At 39.4% G+C, this 23,268-nt stretch overlaps 2 protein-coding genes across 9 annotated transcripts in view; both read right to left on the minus strand.

The window, feature by feature from the left end:
• The window catches only part of LOC137193244 (abl interactor 2-like), a 64,632-nt gene extending 62,371 nt beyond the window's left edge, over nt 1-2,261 (minus strand). For 2 of the 7 annotated variants that reach the window (XM_067604555.1, XM_067604553.1), the window contains exon 1: nt 1,719-2,256. In XM_067604555.1, coding sequence (XP_067460656.1) covers nt 1,719-1,835 — 117 coding nt within the window. In that variant the 5' untranslated portion in view covers nt 1,836-2,256. Of the gene's footprint in view, nt 1-1,718 lie in introns of all 7 variants that reach the window. The other 5 variants (XM_067604551.1, XM_067604550.1, XM_067604558.1 and 2 more) reach the window with 4 other exon arrangements.
• Nucleotides 2,262-10,789: 8,528 nt separating this feature from the next.
• LOC137192169 (transmembrane protein 237A-like) lies at nt 10,790-23,268 on the minus strand. Of its 2 annotated transcripts, none has more exons than XM_067602680.1 (11): nt 23,184-23,268; nt 19,764-19,843; nt 18,771-18,899; nt 17,596-17,701; nt 14,901-15,055; nt 13,901-14,021; nt 13,384-13,575; nt 13,205-13,278; nt 13,031-13,118; nt 11,980-12,101; nt 10,790-11,022 (listed from the first exon to the last, which is right to left on the minus strand). In XM_067602680.1, the coding sequence occupies exons 2-11, from the start codon at nt 19,831-19,833 to the stop codon at nt 10,955-10,957; spliced, it is 1,125 nt and encodes a 374-aa protein (XP_067458781.1). In that variant the 5' UTR covers nt 19,834-19,843; nt 23,184-23,268; the 3' UTR covers nt 10,790-10,954. The 2 variants fall into 2 exon arrangements, with proteins under 2 accessions (XP_067458781.1, XP_067458783.1); XM_067602682.1 differs by lacking the exon at nt 23,184-23,268 and adding an exon at nt 21,658-21,745.

Genomic DNA, 23,268 nt, shown 5'->3' on the forward strand with positions numbered 1-23,268 from the left:
TCTTGTTGATTGACAGCAAAACTCACACTCAAGCATGCACGCATGCGCGTGCACTCACACACACGCACACACACACACATACGCACACACACACACACACACACACACACACACACACACACACACAGCTTCTGAAATTTGACAAATATGAAAACAAATCTTTTAAGCAGTTTGTCTCTGGCACTTAACAGGTGTGTGTTCAGAGCCAACTGAGGAAAAACAGTTCATAACAGCCTTGCCTGCCCACATAGAATATTCAATCAACTCATAGTTTAAGTTATTTATTAGGCAAAATATGCCAAATATTTGCTGCTTTTCCAGCTTTTGAAACGTGAGCATTTGCTGGTTTACTCTGTTCAACATTGTAAAAAAAAAAGTATCTTAATGAGTATCTTAAAATATTAAAACTGTTGGTCTGGCAAAAAAATAAAAAAAGAACAACTTGAGGACCTCACCTTTGGTTCTGGGAACTTGTGATGGGCATCCTTTGCTATGGTCTTACATTTTACAGACTAAATGATTGAACACTTAATCTGAATGTGCCAATAACATGACAGAGCATTAAATCCAACTGTTTAAAATGTACATCTTAACCTTTATAAAGTGATCATTAATTTATCATTGTCAAGGTAAATATGTAAAGGTACTCATAATGTATTTTTGGTCATATCACACAGCCCTTCAGCCAAATTTAACTCTCATTAGCATCCTCCTGTACTAATTCTGCTTTGTTAAGTTTGGATAATTTCATCTGGATTCCATCTGGAACCACTTATTAATTCATCTTTAATTATCAGTAAAGTGATCATCTTTCATTTCCACCAAAAATGAATGTTTTGCATGCCAAGTACACATCCATACCTTTCCACTGACTGGTGTGAAACCAGACTTACGACAACTTCATAATAATAGTAATAAAACCTTACTTATATGATATATATACAAATATATATATAATATTAAACATAGGAAGGAAAAAATAATAAATAGAGAAATGTTGAAAGAGGAGAAATCATCTCACTGACTTCACTGAAATTAAGATTTTAAGGAAACATTACAACAATGCCTTGTTAAAACAGCATCGTTTTGTTAGTGTAGCTCAGTTTCTTCCGTCAGTGATTTATGATAAAAACTATCCTTTGCGTTATACTAATCAATACGCTAATAGTTAGGTTAATTGGGAGAATGTGTCTCGCCAGACTCCTATAAAAACATCTCCGTGTAAAAACTCTATGCCTATCTGTAAATGACACACAGCTGATAGAAGATGCTTGAAGGCCTTTTAAAAATAACACAAATCGCTGTTTAATTCGCCACGTATGCAATAACCCAATTAAAAACTCAGGTTAGTAAAACGACAACTTTTAAAACTAGCTCACTACGTTAACTTAATTACACATGGCATCCCCACAGTCAGCTTTAACTAAAACGCAGCGCAGTGCAGCGTAAACCAGTAATAAAAGTTGAATTCTCATAAGAATAACCGTGTTTGGTGAAATATTTGTAAGCCGAATCGACTTTGAGGCTGTAGCCATTCAGTCATAAGATAGGTCTGCTTTTCTATTGAATTCGGCTTGTTTTATCTGTCATGCGATAGCTACATAACGGAGCATGGTACAGTAATGCCACCACTCTCTTCTCAAACCGCCGACTCCCTGCTAACAGTACGCCGACATGTCACTCCACTTTCACACGGGTGATAAAATACAAGCATGTACCTGGACATAGTTGCTTTCGCAGTACTCCGCTACTCTTTCCAGGTTAGTAAAACTGTCCAGTAGAGCTCTACGTCCTGCAGGAATTTCCTCTTCCAGCAGCATTTGTAACTCCGCCATCTTTACATGGTTTTACTACTGAAACAAGGGCTGCTCGGCGCGCTGACTGAATGTGTACTGCTGTCTTCAGGAGCTGTGAGAAAAATCCAAACTGTGACGCGTTGAACGAAAAAAAAAAGAAAAAAAGAAAAAAAGAAAAAAAGGAATTGTTCTGTCACGCTCGAGTGACCCAGAGCATCTGAGATGTGACTTTTAGGGGAAGCACACATAAGATTTTCAAATTACGATTACGATTTTATCATCATTATAAATTATAAAAGTGGGTACCATCCGTGCAAAGCAGGCAACTGTCCAAGGGCCCCGGATCGTCAAGGCCACCTCAAGTTCAGAGTGGGTCAGTTGGTTTGGCAATTTGATTAATTGTATATTTTTATAGGATTATGCACCATTGAATTACATAACTACAACTAAAGTAGGTCCTGCATTATCTAAACTTGTGGCCCTCTGTCAAAATCTAGATTTAAGCCACTTATTAATTTAAATTATATTGTTCTTACATAGTGATACTTCCTAAATAAAGTCATGCTTAAAGTCCCACTCAAAATTGCATTTTTCTTGTTATTTTAGTTGGATGGCTCTCTCTCGAATGATGTGTGTGCAGTTTGTTTTTAACATTCATCTGCAGAAAGAGCAAAGTTTCCCTATGCTCACCTTAAATCTGACTTAAATGCACGTACCTACGGGAATGATTTGTGATATCAAAACTAGTGTGATGTGGAAACTTGAAGCTCTAGTGCACATACACTGAGAATGGACTTTTCAGTGAAGTAGGATCCCACAGTTAGAAATTTTGAAATGAAAAATATTTGCCACTGATTTATAGGCTACTGAATTTTTCAATGAAGGGATATATGCATTATGTAACCTAAAGAATTAACAAGTTATAATGACAACCAAACTATTTTGTCGAAACACCATATTAGACAAATAAAACCAACCATATCAGACACATATTATTATACTTGAGTCTTAAAACATGTCTGCAGGGGAACCTCTGAACCCTCCCAGTAAGGATTCATGGTGATTTGCAGGTCAACAAACGTCTAGAGATCTAGGCTAAACTGGGCTACATTTGGTTGAAATGTGAACAGCACTTTTATATTTCCATGTGATTTGTCTTAAGAAACTAATTTTTCAAATTTAACCCAGAACAAAACCAGCTATCAGGACAGTAGGGGAGAACAGGGTAAGTCGAGCCAGTGGGTAAAATGAGCCACCCCCTGTATCTAGGTAACCATAAACAAAAGTAACCATGTCACCACAAATTAAGGAAGTATAGTTCACATCATGTTGTACTGTATTTATTAGGAACATGTACAGTGTTAAACAAAAATGTTAACATTCGATGTACTGCACCAGAGTTAGCTTAAGCTAATTTTCATCTGCAGTCTCTTACAATTAAAACATATAACAGCACAATAACAAGCAGTACTAAGCAAAAAACACACAGGACACATTATACAAAATACAAACCTACACACAATAGCACATCACATACACTCACAATGTCAACTAGAAATAAATAATGTAAGCTTGTCAAATTAAAAGCAAGATTATTTGCGTTCATGAGAAGACCATGACATGAAATTTTGATTCAGTGGTTACAGAGCTGAGTAGCTCTTAGCAGATTTTTAAATTTTGTTTTGAACGTACTGATGGAACTGAAGCTCTTCATATCATCAGTTAGGACATTCCACTGAATTGTGGCTTTCACAGAGAAAGCTGACTGCTCAAATGCAGTGCCATGAAATGGTATGGTACAATCTTGTATAGAGGATATTATGGAGGATCAAATAGAACTTACTGAGTGAGTGTACACAAAGTCACGTAGTGGAGGAGGGGCCAAATCATTTAAAATTTTATAAACTAGGCACAAATTTGAAAATAATCTAAAATTGTCAAAGCTCAGTAAATTGTATTTCTTCAGTATCCTACAGTGATGGAAATGCATTGGCTTTTTGTCCAGAGTTTTTAGAGATTGTTTGTACAAGGACTCAAGGGGTATTATGGCTGTTTTTCCAATCTGCCCCCAACATGTGATGCAATAAAGGCTCAAACTCACTGCGATAATTGACATGTGTCAAATGACGTGTGTCAATTGATGCTCCTATGGCGCACTGCAGGCATCAGATTTGAAATTCCACCACAGAACCAACACAGGTTTTTCATTTTGTTCTTTGTATTAACCACTGCATTAGTTGGATATAATGAATGAATGAAAAGGAGAAATGCAGAGGAGGAAAATGAAACTGAAATTAAGAGTGTCTGTGTGCACAGTAAATCATCTGTTGACTGTGTGATGGTTATTTATTTGTGCTTTAAAACGTGACTGCCGTGAAATAATCAGAATATAACGTTTCATTTTTCTCATTCAGAGGTTTTGTTCTCACTACTGCTCGCTCTCCGTACTCAACCACCGCCGCGCAGTCCCTCTCTCTCTCGCTCTGGCTCGCGCTATCTCTATTTCGCCTGCAGAGAAAACAGCTTTGGTTACCGGGTCCTCATTTGATGCTCCAAAATCGCAACAAGGTCGGAGTTGGGTTGTCAAGACATTCATAACGCTTTTAGTGCGTGTTAGGCCATTAAAAACAATAGGTGTACTTCAAAACGCGCGGGTCAGATGCTTCCAGTGCGTTTAGGCCTTTCGACATATGGGAAAGAATCATAGCATGCATAAATATCTTGGCTGCATCCAAAGAGAGACAGTTTCTAATATGTCTAAAATTTGCTTAGTTGAACTTTATCATTTTAACTGTTTTATCTAAACATTTGGCACAATTTACCCCTAGAGTGCTCAATTTACCCCATCCCCAAGGTCATTTCACCCCTACCTTGGGGCAAGTTGTGGTAATGGTAATGGTAATATCATCAAATGTAAAAAGTGGCTCATGTTACCCCGTTCTCCCTTACAAGTATGGTCTGAGGAAGCCATATCAATGCTGCAAGACTGCTTTGATAATAAAGACTGGGATTTGTTTGCAGAGGGAACAGACCTTGAAGAATGTTCTGTCGATCAGTATGAGATGTATTAACTTTTGCACAGAAAATGTGTTAACACAAAGGACAATAAAAGTGTTTTTTTTAACCAAAAGCTGTGGATAAACAGCAATGTGAGGACATTACTTAAGGAGCTGGATGCAGCTTTCAGGCCAGGTGACAAACAAGCCTACAGTGAAGCACTGGGGAAACTCAAGAGAGGCATCAGGGATGCAAAGCACAAACACAAACAGCACATTGAGGATCAATTTAACAACAACCCTTGCAGCATGTGGAACGGCATTGTAAACTGTCTCCAACATGGATACAGAAGAAAGATATACGGCCCCAAACTAACCTTATTCTGCACATAGTCCAAGAGGTGTACACAGTCGTTATCTTTAATTTATTTTATATTTGTGTATAATGTTTGTTGATGTGCCTTTACATGGACAATGTGATACATTTCCAGTAATTTTGTTTCATCACATTTCTGTTGCGCTGATGTGTTTGGACATGTTTATCAATGGGCACTAGCTTGAGAGACTTTAAAATGACTGATAAATGTATATTTTAAACCATTTTCATGTAGTTTTCAAGGTGTCTGCTGATGAAAGAGAGAGAGATAAAATAAATCTTCAAAAGACATCTGTTTGATGTGTGGCCATTGATTCATTGAACCAGTGTAGCTACGGTGAAAACGTACCGCTAACATGGCGGCTGAGAATTCAAAGTAAGGAGCAGTGTGTGTCCCGGAAGAAGAGAGGAGGAAGCATGATTGCTTGGGCAGTGTGAAAGCGTGAAAGACAAATACTTATTGTTGTTCCTGCTTTACCAGTTGCATTGCTATGAATGTTCTAATGGTGTTTTTGAACTGAGAGATCAAATGCATAATCAAAGGAGTGCACTGGGGGTTTATTTGTGTAAATAACTAAATATTAGTTCTTGGACTGCATTGACAATTACATAGTTGCAAAAGGTTTACATGCATATTTAGCAATAACTTGGTGACAGATCAATCAATCAATCAATCAATCAATCAATTTTTATATAGCGCCAAATCACAACAAAAGTCATCTCAGATACAATGTCAGTTCACAGAGAAAAATCGCAAGGTGGTAAATTTAGTAAACAAACTGAATCTCTTCAAGCAGAATTGTCTAGGTTAGGTGAACAATTAAAATCACAAACTGATGATGCTGAAAAGGAGAGATTAGAGTCACTCATAGGTTACATACATGCTAAAATGGAAATACACCAAAAAGTAATGATGGAGTCACTTCAAAGACAGTCGAACCCAGGAAATATTCACAGGAAAGACGGTTAAGCCCATAAATGCTGGAGCTGAAGCAACAAGAGGCCTCTCAGAGGGAGAGTAAATTCATCATGCTATATGAAAGGTAGAAAGAACAAGTTAGTGTTATACGTACCAAACTTAAGGATGAGTGCTCCGACCAAGACTTGGGTGACATGATGGATGCTGTTGAAGGGCTGGAGACACAAGTGAGAGATGCGTATGAAAATATACAATCTCAATCAGCACCTTCTACTGAGATGAGAAGAAAGATGGATTCCTGCACAGCAGTAACAACAGATTTAATGGGGCTAATGAAAGTATGCATGAGTGAAGTGGGGTAAAAGGAATTTGATGCTCGGGCAGAAAATGCAAGATTTTGTTTGGTGCTCAACAGAGAGTATGTCCAGTCAATATTTGAGACTACAATCTCCAAATCTACTGTTCATAGCCACCATTCAAGCTGTTCATCAGAACAGCAAAGCACCACAACAAAAAAAGCAGAGTGTGATGCACAATTTGCTGCAAAGAAAGCAGAAGTGAAGATGGAGGAGGCAATCGCTGCACAGAGGAAAGAACTTAAAACAGAATGGAAAATCAGAGAGATCTTCAAGTAATAGCTGCTAAGCTTAAAGCGTACTCTGAAGCTGACTCAGGTGAGGCCTGTGACAAAAGTAGAACAGCACACAGTGAGGTGGCCATTTGTCCTCCAGTGCCTTATAAAGAAATTAAAAGAGAATAAACAAGCACAAACAATAACAATGAACAAACAAACAACGCTAAAAATGAAGCATTGTTAGTGCAAGCCCTACATAGCACAGTGGTTCTCACCAGATTTCCTGTACTTGAGCCCTCAGTCTTCTCAGGGGACCCACTTAAGTCTGAGTGAAGCACAAGTTTCAAGGCATTGATAGAACGGTGATGCACAAATCCAGCTGACAGGTTGTTCACCTACAAAAATACATCAGTGGTGTGTATTTGAAGGAAGCTTCTCGGATGGAAGCCCATGACCAAGCATGGGAGGCATTGAATACTCAGTATGGCCACCCTTTTCAAGATTCAAGATGTTTTTATTGTCATTCAGCAAAAAAGCAGAACGAAATTACGAGCATAGGTCCCGTTAAAAACACAGATAAATAAAAAGAAAACAGAATATAAAAAGATCTATATAAAAACAAAACAAAACTCAATAATAAATAATAAAATTAAAAATAAATAAATAATTTCTGGACATTGCACGGGTGTGAGGTGTAAGGAATGTAAACATAAAAAGGAAGAGGGAGAGTTTTTGCACATATGATTGTGTTATATTGCACATACATAAATAAATAATATTGCACTTTTGTATAGCAGCTGCCTGGCTGTGGATGAGAGAAGAACACAGAAGCACAGTCAGTGGTGTGTTATTTTGTTGAGCAGTCTGATAGCAGCCAGGTAGAAGCTGTTACTGAACCTGACAGTGATGCTACGCAGGCTGCTTTACCTCCTGCCTGAAGGCAAGAGGGAGAACAGTTTGTTGCAGGGGTGAGTGGAGTCTCTCAGGGTGCACGTCGCTTTGGCCAGTAAGCGTTTTTGGGCCAGATCCTCTATAGGTGGCAGTGTGACCCCAGTAGTCCTTTCTGCTGTCCTTACCACTCTCCTCAGGGCCTTTCTGTCTGTGGTGTTAGAGCTCTTATGCCAGAGAGAGATGCTGCTGGTCAAAACACTCTCAATGGTGCCCCTGTAGAAGGTGGTGAGATTGGCTTGGAACAATATTCATATTTTGTATGTATGACTTGAGTGTAACAACCACCTCTTGCACAACAGTGCAATCTGATCTTCGATGACTCCTGAGTGGTCGAGGCTGGTACTGCAGACTGTAAACCAAACTGACATGGTTCATCTGGCCTTCTGGATCAAAGCTGTGTCATCCTCGGCCCTGATAACACTCATTTTATTACAGTATCATGGCCCTCTGAACTTTTGGGATGGAGCTGTAGTCTTTGGCCTCCTTCAGCATCTGAAATATGAGAATGACAACTCATGTCTACCAGCAAATGGGTGATTATACAGCACTGCTTCTCACTGATGTATTTAATAACTACACACAAAGGAAATTATTTTACTTCTTGGCACAAGGGAAGACTGGGTATATTAAAAATATGCTAGAAATAAAGCTTCAACATCATCAATGGTAGAGCAACACATTATCATACAGCAACGCCAACTGCTGATCCATCTGGAGAAACAACTAGCTCAGGGCAATGTTTCTCAGAAGCATGTTTTAATGGTTAGTCTAGCATCACTTACATTATTTATTTAATCAAACATGCTAAAGCAGAGCAACAGTATGTAATACTGCGAGCTATTGGTTTGCCTTCAGCCTGAAAAGTTCCTGCCAGCATTGATGCTGCTACTTCGGTAGCGCTAGCAGACATTCGCTAACAGAAATATATATATCTGTGTGCACAAAACTTTTTCACACATGCACAAAATATTTCTACAGCTGCAAAACTTAATACACATTCACAAACCATTTCACAAGCTCAGAATATTTATGACCATTATTTGATTCCATACAGACCCCCTCTCTGAGTGTTTAAGTGAGCAAAGAACTGGTTTAGGATCACCAGTTTAGGACCACCCTGAGGAAAGCAAGGTGACAGGCCCAGATGGAGTGCCTGGCTGGGTAATAAAAGCATGTGCCGATCAGCTTACAGAGGTGTAAAATATTCAACCTCTCATTACAGCAAGCTGCTGTTCCTACATGCTGTAAATCCTCCATCATCATTCCAGTCCCCAAAAAACATCTGTGAAGTGTCTAAATGACTATTGCCCTGTGGCGCTAACACCCATAGCCATGAAGTGCTTTGAGAAACTCGTGCTTTCACATATCAGAACCATCATCCCATCTGATCTGGATAAGCACCATTTTGCTTACTCAGCAAACCGATCCACAAAGGATGCCATTAGAACAGCTGTCCATACCACTATGACACAGAGGGTCCAAACAGTTATGTGAGGATGCTATTCATGGATTTTACTTCTGTATTTAACACTCTAATCTCCCACAAACTAGTCAGCAAACTGTACAACCTGGACCTTGGTTCTTTGCTGTGCTCATTGGTCATGGACTTCCTCACAGACCGGCCACAGCAACCTCCTCCACCCTCATCCTAAACACAGGAACCCCACAGGGCTGTGTGCGGAGCTCTATGCTCTTCACACTCTTCACCCACAACAGCACCCCCATCCACACCTCTGACTCCATAATTAAATCCACAGACGACACAACAATAGTTGGGCTGATTTCAGACAACAGGAGACTGTCGACAGGCTTGAGGTGGAACATCTGGCTGAGTGGCGTAAAGACAAAGGACCCAGGTGATGATTATTGACTTCAGGAGAGCTAAGGAAAGAGTACACCTCCCCTGCCACATACATGGAGAAGCAGTGGAAAGCGTGGAAAACCTAAAGTTCCTTTGAGTCAATGTGTCAAAACAGCTGACATGGACCTCCAACACCTCACTCCTGGTTAAAAAGGCCCAACAAAGAATCTTCTTCCTCAGGAAGCTGAAACAGGCCCAGCTCCCACAGAAACTGCTGCTAAATTTCTACAGGAGTGTCATCGAGAGCATCCTGATTCAGCTGTACAGAGGACCTGTATCATGTGGTGAAGGCGGCCCAGAGCATTGTTGGGATGGAGCTCCCACACCTTGAAACTATTTATGCCAGTTGACTGAGGAGGAAGGCTAGCAGCATTATCAGGGACACCAAACACCCTGGCCACTCGCTGTTTGAACTGCCGCAAATGGTTCGTTCTATTCAAGGAGCTGTGAGCACACTGTATAGTCCCCATAATCCACAAACCTGAACACACACACACACACACACGCTTTACACATCCAAGACTGTGACACATATATGCACCTACACACAAACATTTATTTATTTATTTGTTTTATCTTAATGACAATGACAGAAGCCCTGCGAAATTTCATTATACTCAGGTACAATGAAATTTTGCAAATCATCAAATCACTGCTGGATCTGAAACTCCCAGCTGAGCCTCTTTTCAAGGGGATGACTGGCAGCTTTATATGTCCCTGTGACTCCTGTATAATATCCCCAGTTGAGGTCTGGGTAATATCTGCTATCATATTCAGAGTCACTGAAAGGTTTCAAAGAGCCGTTTGACTGTGCCAGTAGGCCCATTTAGACTACAGAAGGCAGCCCAGGTCTGGAGAGTTTTGAGAGGCTAAGAGCAAAAAGAGCAAACTTTCAAAGAGCAAAAGAATTAGGAATTAATTTCTCTTGGTGCAGAATGATTTTCTGTCTTTTTTTCTGAGTCTGTCCATCACTGGTTATTTTAAACTACCAAGTTCTTCTGTTTATTAGAGCAACAAAATTAGAAATTGTGTGAACTGTGAACTAAATGCAGTTTAATAATGGTGATTACTGCCAATAACATGCCACAATTCTTATTATAGTTTTTATAAAACGTGTGAATTGAATAAAGCTTGATTCTACAACTGAACCTAAATCTACAGCAAGAAGTCCTTACTACCCATGTGATTTTATACATGGCTTACAAGTGATAAACAAACACCAGCAAATACTTTGTTCTCCTCAGTTACATGTTTCTTGGAGCAGCAGCTCCATCCTGTGGTCAAAAGCTGGAAAAACACCAAACAACTGACAGCTGCACACATGTACTGTATTTCTTTATTTACAAAATCACACTCAGGAAAATTAAGTGCTAGATGACACATTGTACAAAAACATACATCAAATGACAAGAATACTGAGAGTTAGACAGTGACATATCAATATATGACCAGAGAACAGACAGGGAGAGGTTTACAGGTGTTCAGGCAGGAATGTCCAGGTTCTCGTCTCCTCTCGGGTATCCCTCTACTTCCATTGTCATCAAAAACTCTGAAAAAAAGAAAAGAAAAGCAAGACTCTCACATTATGCATGATTATGGAAATCACACACACACACACACACACACACACACACACACACACACACACACACACACACACAAACACACACATACACACACGTGTATAATACCTGCATATCTACAGTAGACAGTATATCCCACTTGTATATGTCATTAACATGATCCTAATCCATAGGAATCAAATTGACAATCAGTGAAGTCACCTTTTAAAGACATTCCTTACTTTGGCATCATCTTGTGGTAGTATTAAAAATGACACTGATAAACAGCAACACACACAGCTGATATACTGTGTCTTAGAACTGGCTGAAGCACATGACCTTCAGTCTCTTATTTGTTGACTCCAAGACATAACAGGCTGGATGGCCAAATATTTTCCAAAACTAAAAGACAGAGGTCCTTATTATCTGTTCTGCAAATTTCAATAGCAGTGCAACCAATTTTCTTGGGCCTCTGTCCTCAAATGTCCATACATATGAAAGAAATCTGGGTGTCACTTTTGACAAACAAATAAATTCTGATCTTCTATTAGTATTTAAAGTTGGTTTACTACATGAACCAGTTTGCATCTCCAATCTCCTCAGTCCCTCTTCTAAGTCCAGATCCCTCAGATGCTGTGATCAGTTACTCTTCACTGTTCCACATTCCCATTCAAAGTCTGAAAGTGGCTAAGCTTTTTCCACTGCTACCCACAGACTGTGGAACTACTAATATTATTGCCACTTTAAAATCCTGTCTTAAGACTTTTGAACCAGCTTTTAAAAATTACATTTGAGTCCCATTAATTATTAACAGAACTATAAAATTGTTTTTATCAGCAACATAACATCATTTAATTGAATTTTTTATTATTTCCTATAGTGTATAGTATAGTGTTTAAGAGAGTTAACCTGAAAGTAATCTACAGTATCATATTTCCACCTACCTTCTGTATAGTCGATGTCTGGCCGTGTAGAGACAACGGCCCAGGCCAGGCCCACCAACAGTGCCACCACCAGGTTCACTACAATCCACGGCCGTAGGATCTGCTGCTCTGAACCCGGAGGCCTGGAGGAAGTAAAGGTAAACAGAACAGAAAAGAGTTACAATAAAGATTGATAAAGATAAACTACTGGGAACAAAAAAAAACGGATGTGTAAAGAAGACAGAGTCTGGAATAAAATTAGAAAAACACTGAATGTAGATAAAGAATTTACCATTTTAAGAGAAATGAGACAGGATTAAGATTTTACTCCAAATCAAGGAGATAATAAATTTGGGAAATGGTCTCAAAAGAGTTTTAATATATTTGGACAGTAAATCAATAAAAATGAATAATACGCAATACATGACATGCACCCACTTATTCAATACCTTTGGAAAAAATATGAACTAACTAATGTTGAGTATCATTTTTTTGTTTTGACCAATGTTGACCACATTGGAAAAAACCAAGAAATTGAAAAAAGCACTTTGTGTTAGATGCAGGATTTGTATTACATGATAGAATGCCAATGTAAGAATGATATATATTTACTTAATTTTAAGGATTCCTGCTTTGAACCTTATGACTAAATGATGGATACAGAAATCATGTCTATGCATCCACGACTGGAAGAAAAATAGGGAGAATTCTAAACCATGGAGCGAGTTAGAAGGGAAAGTACATAAACGAAGATGAAGGACATTCTATCATTATTGAAAACAAACACATGTTCCTGAACTTACTTAATAGAATTATCATGTCTTAATAAGTGAATGTATATCAGATTTTGGCATAACCCCCCAGCCCACAGTTTTCTATTTTTTTTTTTCAGTTTTCTATGTTGTCTTATGTTGTAATTTTATGACTTGCCTGTTCTTTCTTTTTTATTGCAATGTCTATGTTTTCATAAAATGTCATCTTTGATCTTGCTTAAATTATTATTTCAATTGATTGTGTTTTTTTTATAGATGACAATAAAAAATATAAAAAGAGAGGAGACTATAATTCTCACCACAGAGTCTCATTGGCGGTAGGATAAAGGTTGATGCGATCACTGGTCATTTGCTGACTGAGGGACAGAATCAGGGCTATGAAATACACTGAAAACACAGAGAGAGAAGTTGGTATGACACACATCATACTCATAATCATCATCACCATCCCTCCTTTGTCTTGTCTCACTTACGGAAAGAGGCCAGAGCAGCAGGGTCCAGGGTGAGGAATCCTCTCAGGGCCATGGAAGCTTTGGCCAGGTTCACTCTGCAAGTGAACACATGATTTGTTTCTTTGTTTATTTAAACATACACACACACACACACACACACACACACACACACACACACACACACACACAGATCCACAGACCTGTCGAATGCAGACACCGTGCTGATGGCCAACAGCAGGTAGAGCAGAGACTGAGCCGGGTAGGCTAGAGGGTGGTACTGCTGCAGCAGGTTGGGCAGCGTGGTCATCTGCTCACCCGCCAACACATACACAACAATTATGTTCCACACTGCGTAGCCAGCTAGGAAACCATGAGAGAACAGACCAATCACCCTGCAGAGGGAGAACAGACAACATGTAACACAGGAGTTAAACAGTGTGTTGCCATTTGACAGTCCCTTATAGGTTTTGACAACTCAGTACCACTCAGATATTTAGCGCAGCATTTTGCATTACCTTGTGATGCATGCAATAACTTTCAAGATTTTTGAGTAAGACTTGGTTTCAGGTTCAGTTTAAGGTAAAAGATGGGTAAGGGAAATAGCGGTTATGAGTAAAGTTAGGGTAGGGGAAGTCTGCAGGCAATTAATGTACATCAATGCAATGTCCTTCTAATTGATGGAAACAAGTTTGTGTTTTTGTGTGTGTTTGTACAGACCTGAAGCCACTGTGGACCCTCATAGCAATGTCTCTTGTGGTCCAGATCTGTCTGGGGTCCATGTAGTCGTCCATCAGCTCTGAATGTCGGAGCTGCTCAACTCGCTCTGCCTGGAAACGCCCTGCACATACACACGCACACACACCCATGAGACAGTAGCTGTTATTAATGTATAAATTACACGCGTGCTCCGTCAACTGTGAAAATATCTGTGAAATTTTTAGAATCCTGAAACAGAGTACTGATAAACATCAACTCTGTGGTTAGTTCAGCCAGGCCCAGGCAAATGCTCATTGTCTGAAGAGATTTGGTATGTTAACTACCAGTGACCCACACAGACAACAGTACTGCTTCTGATAGATTAAAGAGGCTGCTGGTTCCAACAGAAATGTATTCTGGGATATTGAGGGTATAACTCCACTCTTCAGGGATTTCTTCCACTAAAGAGTTTTGATTTCAGTGAATGTAATTTGTGCTAGATTGGAAGACCAAGTAAAGTAAATCAAATCCTTATTGGCTAGGAAGTTGCATATTATATTATATAGTGATTGAACCCAGAAAAAGTTTGTAGTTTCAACAAACACTTTCTTTCTGATAAATAACATTTACATTATAATAAAAGATTTATATCACATTACAATATTTATTCAGAATCACTCACTAATTTAATGTAAATTCACATTTTTGTCTTTTGTGAAATGTATTTGTGCTGTTTTTGTGGTTGTGTGCTGTATTGTTATACAAAAACAAGTCTAATGAACAAGTCTGATCTCAGAGTAGGTTGACTCTAAATCGTGCTGAATGTGTTTGTCTTTATATATCACTTGTTCTGCTTTGTGATGTTCGTTTAACAATGCTGGTCAGAAATCTCTATCAGACTGGAATGCTGTGACTGGAAGCAGGATGACCACAAAATGCTGGTTACTTGTGACTTCAGCAACTAAAAGAGTAAGTAGTCTGTGTGATATAATTTACCCAGTAAAATCTGATTCACACTCACGGTTCCTCTCCACGAAGACTTTGCCAACTGGCTGGCTGTGTCCGTGGGGGGCAGAGAACAGGGAATGCTGGGGGATGGGTGACTGGGCGTCTGTGATGATATCATCATCTTCGGCGCCCAGATCATTGCTGTAGTGCTCAGTCGCCTTCGCCTTCCTGCCATGTGATATAAGAAAGAGGATTTTGTCTAAAACAACATACAATTTTAACCACACTAGGGGCATGCCTCTGTGGATTGTAGTGTTCATTATTTAGTCATTATATCTCAAAAACAATTGAGCACTTACTATGACATTTTATACAGACAATTACTGTCTCCAGACAATGAATCCTGGTGATCCCCTGACTTCCTCCACAAACAACAACAAACACTATCTAGTGAAACTTCTCAACATCTGGGGTGCCCCAGTGGATTAGGGGTTAAGACACTGACCATTGCCCCCGGTTCAACTCTTTGTTGCATCTCTCTCTCATTTCCTGTTATCTCCCCACTATCACTATAATATGAAGGAATAAAAGTGCCCTCAACCCGGCGAGGTGTCAATCACCTCTGTGACAGGAGTAGCCCAAGTGGATCAGCTAGTGAGAGGCTGTGCTTACTGTTGCAGCACTTCTACAGCTTAGGTCAGCATTAAACTCTCCTGGCTGAATGTTAGCATAAAAAAATAACAAAACTGTTAGAAAATATCTGGTTCTTTAATGAAAAGTTGAAGGTACAAGTTTGTGTACATAAAAACTTTGGGATGAAAGTTTTATAACCTAAAGTGCATTTTGGCAAGAAACATCCAGTCAAAGCTTAAAAGAGACCTTGACATGTCAAAGCAGGAAAAGCACATGTTCCATTCATAACATTAATCATGGCTGAATCCTATTTCGTTTTTTCAAATATTTATATGACTCTGGTTGATTGCATGATGGCTCACCACTACTGTATGGCTTTACTGGATACTTGAATGGAACTGTCATCGTTAATGTTACCAGTTACACCTGCGCTTTTCCTACTAAGCCCAGGTATATGCTGTGAAAAAGGTCTATTATGTTAAATAAACCACTAAATGGTAGGCAAAAGCTAAAGATTACAATGTTGAGAAAACACAACCTGCAGCTTAAATCAATGCACTCTTGGATTCTGGGTCAACTTTGGATGAATTCAGCAAGTATGACGCTTTTGAGCACAAATTCAAAAACAAAGAGCTTTGAATTTGTTACTGCTCTCATTTGTGCCTCTTGCCTCTTTCACACAATACATTACTTGATAACCTTTCAGGCACCGCTAGTGATTTTCACTATTCACACATGCAGCAACATTCAGGAACATTTCTGTCATGTTCCTTTTCACACATGTCATGGTAATGCCAGAATAGATGGGGCAAGGGCCAGTCCAGCAGATGGCAGTAATGCAAAACTTATGGATGCCAACCACCATAAAATTAAACAGAAGCAGAAGAAGAAGATGGGGCAAAGCCGGATATAGGTGTACATGGCAAGAAGACGACTTTTTATTTTCAGGAACATGGCGGGCAAGGAGCTGTTTTTGTCCAGTGTCCAGCCATTGTTGAAAAAAGGAGCAAACAAGAGAACTTGTATTGCTTATCAAATCATTCGCGAAAACCGCAAACAAGTTGCGGATTCAAATGAGTCATCACCATAGTCTTGTGATTGGCTCACTTGCTCCACATGAAAATGTCTTTCGTCAGACAGACGTAGCCCTTTACATGCTTGTCCCTGCATTGTTACTGCTTTCATTCACAACACAGCCGTACTGGCATTTTCCCTTAAATGTTACTGACTGCCAACGCACAGTATTTAGATCTACTGACCATGTCGAAACCTAATTTCTCAGAAACACAACTGAAATACATTAATGTAAATTGAAGTAAAATCGGTGGCCACTGGTGGTTATAACATATACCTATGTGATTTTTGTTACATTATCTGAGAATCTTCTCTTTATATGTCAAGTAACACTGAAGATATTGAACACATGCACAAAACAGAACATGCAGTATCACCCAAACCTAGAAATCACATGCGATCGATATCAACTGACACATTTTGTAACATGATGATTGATTATAGATATGTTAAAAACAATTATTGGTCGTTGTTTGTCTTTCGTCTATGATGAAATTTGTATCTTCAATTTGTTTCTTGTCTGTTGTGAACCTGTTATTTCTCTTTTCTTATCTACCACTAATTAAAAAAAAGATGTCATTAAAAGCAACTTTTGAAATGGGAATACAGAATGAAGAAAAACTCTTCTGGAACCAGTGTTCCCTCCAACTTCACAGCTGTATGGGTTTATGTGTCAGCTTTGCTTTACTCTTCCTCATTGCTACTACCTCTAACCACCAGCTCTGGTTCCACAGTTTATGCGGTCGCTACACTCAGCTCCACTCATTGCCAATCTAATTTCATACTGATGTGCTTGTCATGCTACATAACATTTGTCTGTTCAGAACCATGAGTTTATGATTCATGTGGAAATGAATAATAATCTGCCACAAAACTGCTCTTCAAGGTTGTCGGCACTTAATATTTTTAGAGTCTGGCTATTTCTGCTTCTGCTGCTTCAATTTTGATCATTCTTTTTTATATGTGTCTCTTGTAAGCCTCACAACTTTTTTGGAAATCACTGGAGTAGGACCTATAAGCAACTCGCTCAATTCATTAGCTTACTTAATATGGGTACTCACCTCTTCCTTTTCGTCCTTCTGGTTACAGCAACAGTCATTTCCTCTCCGTCCATCATTGGTTCAGACATGTCACCGTTTGGCATATCAGCATTCTCTGCTTCCTGATCTGATCTCACAAAACATGACATGAAAGCTTTGAGTATGCCTTTTTTGACCGGGGAAAGGTTAATTATCATTATACAGCAAAGCTTAGTCACTTTAATAAGACATTGTTTCTTGTTAAAAGTCAATGCTACAAATTATTGCAAATGCACTTTCAGAATCAAATCAGTTTCTTACTAAATTTATAAGGAGTAAAACATAGTAATTGAAGATGATTTCTTGACTCTGCTCAACATGGAAACCTGTCTGTACTTCTAGAAGCTCTTCCTTGATTTACCTTCTCGTTTATTCTTGGTGTTTCCATAATGAGTTAAGTAAACTCTGCCCGTCAAGGTAACAGTCAAGCCACTTTAGACAGTGTTTATTTTTTTTGAAAAATATTAAAGGGCTCTGGAAATCTAAGTTGATGAAAGGTCAACTCAAGTGATTGATTAATAAGCATTTTTGCATATTTTTTCCTGTTGCCTCCCAATTTGGAATGTCCAGTTCCCTGTGCAGTGCAGTCAGTTAATGGCATAAGGTGTCAGTATGCTTCAACAGAAGCATTGGGCTGGTCGACCAGCACAAATACACCCTTCCCCCAACACCTTTCAGACGTTGGAATGTCTGAATCTTTTTGTACCTTTCCGATATGACAATCTGACATTCACACCCACTTAACACAGTGATTAGCTAGGCGTGTGGAGGTGTCTCAAGCTCTTTTTTTCATTCGTCATACAACTATTTCTGATGTGGTGGGACAACATGTACAAACTAATTGTAACTAATTAATTAAAACTAACTAACTCATTTGTTTTACGCATAATGACACTTTAATAGTTGGGAGGTTCATGCTATCCCCCAGCTCCAACCAGCCAGGTAGTGCAGCACCGAGTTGGAGACCCCCTGTCAGCTTCCCAACAGCCAACAAGGTGTTAGTTGGAACTGACAACAAAGCTGGAGGTATCACTATGGGATGAAGGGGAACTTTGATTCTGCACCAAGCGTTCACCCAGACACCGGTTCATCTCGGGCTCTTGCTTTGGTGTAAAAGGCACTGTGAGCAACAGTCAGTGCAGTACATGCTTTGTTACCGATAGTAGGCGCCTTCTTTTTTTTCTTCTTTTTCTGTGGTGCTGGATCCTGCGGCTCTGGGGTCAAAGGGTCTCTGCTTTCAGAATGACTCCTATTGGTCATTTCTTCCATCTCGACCTCCAGACCCACTGCAGTGAAATAAAAGCAGAGAATAGAATAAAATAGTGTTGTGTGGAGCTGCAGGTAGAGACTCCTGGTGCTTCTTATTTTCCTTATTTCATGTGTCCTCAGTCCTCAGGTGACCCTGAAATCTGCCATTATGCCATCATCTCAGTTCACTTATATCTGCTCTGAGGAGCGGGGAGGGATCCCTTAGGCGAGGATACACAAAACCATCCTTCGCCAAAGTCTATTATCAGACAGAAATCTGTGACTAGATGCTGCAGCTGATTGGACTGATACTACACCAATGCAGTTTTATTTTGGGACTTTTCATTGTTGGTTATTTTCCTACTTTAACCTGTATCAGGGATACAGGTTCTAAGTATAGAGGATGTTGCTGTACAGATTGTAAAACTCGCTGAGGCAAATTAGTGATTTGTGATGTTGGGTTATACGAATGAAATTGGCTTGGCTTGGATATGGTTATAGTCTGTGGTAAGTCTATTATCTTTTAGCAGTAATCACATTTTAATGGGTTTTCTTTGAGGCTGGAAATCCCCATACATCGGGAAGAAAGTATATTCCTCTTTCACTAAAAGATATAAGCAACTAAATAATGTCTACGAATTATAGGACATTCAAACTCCAAGGCATCAAAAGTCACCCGCAGTCACAACTGATCCAGCTATTCCACCGTCATCAGAAACTGACGTCACTTCAGATGACGCCTTTGAGGAAAGGATATCTTATTTAGCCAAAAACGTAATTTGTTGATTCCACTTTCCTCACATTTTTTCCTGCATCTCTCCTCACATCTTACATGAAGACACTAGTGAGGGAAACAAGAAGATATTATAGACAAATGAGAAACACCCTCTGTCACATCTCACCTTCTGCCTGCTCCTCTCCATCGTTGACCTCTTTCTTCGGCTTCTTCTTCTTGCTCTTGACCGTTGGCATAGTGATGTTTCTATGTGAGAGGATCAACATTTCAAAATGGCTGTCATGTGAATAAAGTCAATTACAGGGATCTGTCAGCATGTAATAGAGTATCTCCCTTTTAAGAGTTATTTAGGTCAGTTAATTAACGTTTAAAGAGGATCTCGAGGTGGTCCAGCAGTGATGCCTGTTTAAGATGATTGGATTAACCTGAGCTTTGAGAACATGTGGTAGAGCAAAGCCTCAGGAAACACACCAAAATGATTTTTTAAATACTTATTTTAAAGTAAGTCATCAGTCCAAGATAGAACAGTCAGGATATGGAAATATACCACATGTTTAAATTTCAGTTTCTGTGTTACATGTTGATTCACTCAGTGTGTGTGCATACTGAAACTGAATAACAATTTTGGTTGACAGCAGCTTGTCATTTCTTTAAAGTCTTGTTCACATATCCCTTGGTTGGATTCATCGGACCCTATAATGTCACATAAGCTTGTGTTCATGTGGCATCCAAGGATTTCCTCCATACACACAAAGAGCAATTTGGGGTTTTGACTCAAATGTCTCAACAACTATTGGATAAATTACCCCAAAAAATGGTTCAGACATGTCCCCCTCAGGATGAACTGTAATAGCTTTGATTCTGTGGCTTTTCATCTAGTGCCACCATCGGATCAAATTTTTCTATTTGTCCAATACTTTGATTTATGACCAAATATCTGCAAAATTAATGACATTCCCATCAGCCTCAGTTGTACTTTGTATTTAGTGCTAATTAAAGCTTTAATATGTGGCTATTCTGCATTAAAATGTCTAAAAACAACTAGACCTATGTTATGTATTTTGTTGAGTGAGACTGTTGGTTTTTAACTATATCCTTTAAATGGATGATGGATTTTAGTCATTGGACATCTGGATCAGAGAAACAAACTGAACAAACGTTAGAAGCAGCTCAGCTAGCAGTCCCTCCTGGGAGTCCAGTGCTCGTAGATCATCGTCGGAGAAACATTGATTTTTTGTGTGAAATAGCTTTATTCAGTATTTTTACAGTTTTATTCCCCGTGTACATTGTTTTTGGAGAGGAGGATATAATTCGGTTCCCCGTAGAAACCTGCTGAATGTCTGGATCTTAAGTTATCAGAGGAACAAGCTGAGCAAATGTTAGCAGCAGCTCAGCTAAAAGCCCCTACCAGACGTCCAGTGCCAGCTGAACAGCGCCAGAGAAACACTGATTTTTAACGTGAAACTGCTTTAATCAGTGGGTCCGTTTGTTTTGGAGAGGAGGCTCCCAGTAAAAACATCCTGAACGATGAACACTAGAGTAATCCTAACCCAAAGAAGCTGGTTGTTTAACATTGAAGACAACAACTCCCATGATCCCACGCTACTTCACACCGTCATCACACTCTGTCTTTTGTTATTGTTTTGATTTAGAGACCCCTAGTGACAGACATTACATAATATGTGTTTAACAAATGTTAGCATGTTGACATGCTAAACTAAGATGGTGAATTATACCTGCTTGCCATCAGCATTTTAGCATTGTCACTGACATTAGCATTTAGCTTAAACCTTCGCTGTGCCCAAGTGCAGCCTCACAGAGCTTCTAGCATGACTGAAGACTGTTAGTCTTGTTTAATTTAAATCCAAAACATGGTTATAAGCAGACACTGGGTCTGTTTTAGAGAACACTTTCCTTTCCACAATATGCCAGAGAACAGTAAGAATGTGAACACCAGGCCATGGGTACACACCCCCACTTGAAACCACGGACACTGCTAAATCAAGGAGGACTACCATGGACTGACTTAAAGAGCTGCTAAGTCACGAGTCAGCACTTACCACAAACCATTCAACACCTCAAGGTCTCTATACCATAGACTGTATAGCTCTACACCCTAAAGAGGACGCTGCCCCCTCCCTCCCAAGAGGAAGACTGGAGTAGTGTATGACATCACATCACAGTGGTGGGGAACACCATATCAGTGAAACGACAAGGACCCTGAACCAAGCCCCCAGAAACAGCTCTGGGCTGTGAAGCCAATTTTACATAGCAGCCAAACCATGTAATTACAACATCATGTGACGCTACTGGGCCCAAAAAGACTTTTTCCCATAGACTTACATTGTAAAAGAGACGTCTGAAAATCAGCGCATACATTTTTTTGAACATCACAACCCCTGCAAAATGACTCGTCTCACTATCGGAATTTGATCCATTCGGTTCGATCACATTTCAAAAGTCTAAAAGAGTCGCACAATTGAATTGTTTTATCCCCATTCAAGTTAGCTGGAGGGCTAAACTGGAAGTAGCCGGCTCAGCCAGGGAAAGTCACTCATGCGCATGCTCTATGGGCCCAATGATCTCGGAAGTTCCGGGTAATTTTATGCCCGGGAGTCAAACTTTTTTGGCTTCATGCGCCACTGAGCAACTTTCATAGGAATGAACGGGGCCCTGCCTCTGACATTGTATCCAGTTCTCTTTATACATCCATGCCCTGAACAAGAGACTGAACAAGCACTAGAAACAGACAGCAGCAGCTTCTGTGAACAGCATCCACTGGGAAGAGGCCAAAGGTGAATGAATGATCAGAGAAGGGATACTAGAGGCTATCTTTAAACAGACAACACAGTACCATCTCCACACATGTAGTGGTTATTATGGGACATACTTAGGTCACATGATGACAAACAGACAGTGAGATGCAGTTGAAGGCTCCAGAAAAAGCAAGTAAGTAAACCATGAGTTATGTTTTTTTGTCAAAGAATGTGACAAATGCCTTTTTTGGGGGGAAAAAAATATTGACTATTTTTAATCATTGACCCTTGCAATGAATTTGAACTTAATATTGTTACACTGTTGGACTGCCAGACTGCTTTGGAGTAAAGGAGGCACCATATTTTTAAGGTTTAAGTTGTATACTCTGCATTTTACGACCAGATATTCTGATATATAAAGATGAACACAGTAACTGAAAAGATGAGTCTAATCTTTCAATACTGTAATACATTAAATGTTAATATTCATGTAACTTTTCATAGTAATAGCAGTCTGTTAAAGCTGGGGAGCAAGGGTAAGTCAATAAAACACAGTTTTGTGAATCGTTTCTATTGGGTCTTGCAGCTTCACACTGTTTGCTGCTGAACAGTGACTGTGACACACAAAATGACCACAATCAATGTACCAATATAACAAAACATGGTTTAGTGCTGTATGAAACATTGGATATTTGCTCTAAAAGGAATAAAACAAAATACTAAATGATCTGATTAGTCTAAGAGGAAATATTTATATACCAAGTGCTGCTTCAGCATGTTTTAAAGATATATTTACAGGTGTATCTCAGTGAATTGGTATCTGTGCTCACCTGTGTCAGCTGAGTCTTTTTGCGGCTGTGAAGAGGAGACACTACAGACAGCAGACTATCACAGCCTTCCCCTCTGTCTCTGATC

This window comes from Thunnus thynnus, chromosome 11, assembly GCF_963924715.1.
Source record: "Thunnus thynnus chromosome 11, fThuThy2.1, whole genome shotgun sequence".
Taxonomy (NCBI): domain Eukaryota; kingdom Metazoa; phylum Chordata; class Actinopteri; order Scombriformes; family Scombridae; genus Thunnus; species Thunnus thynnus.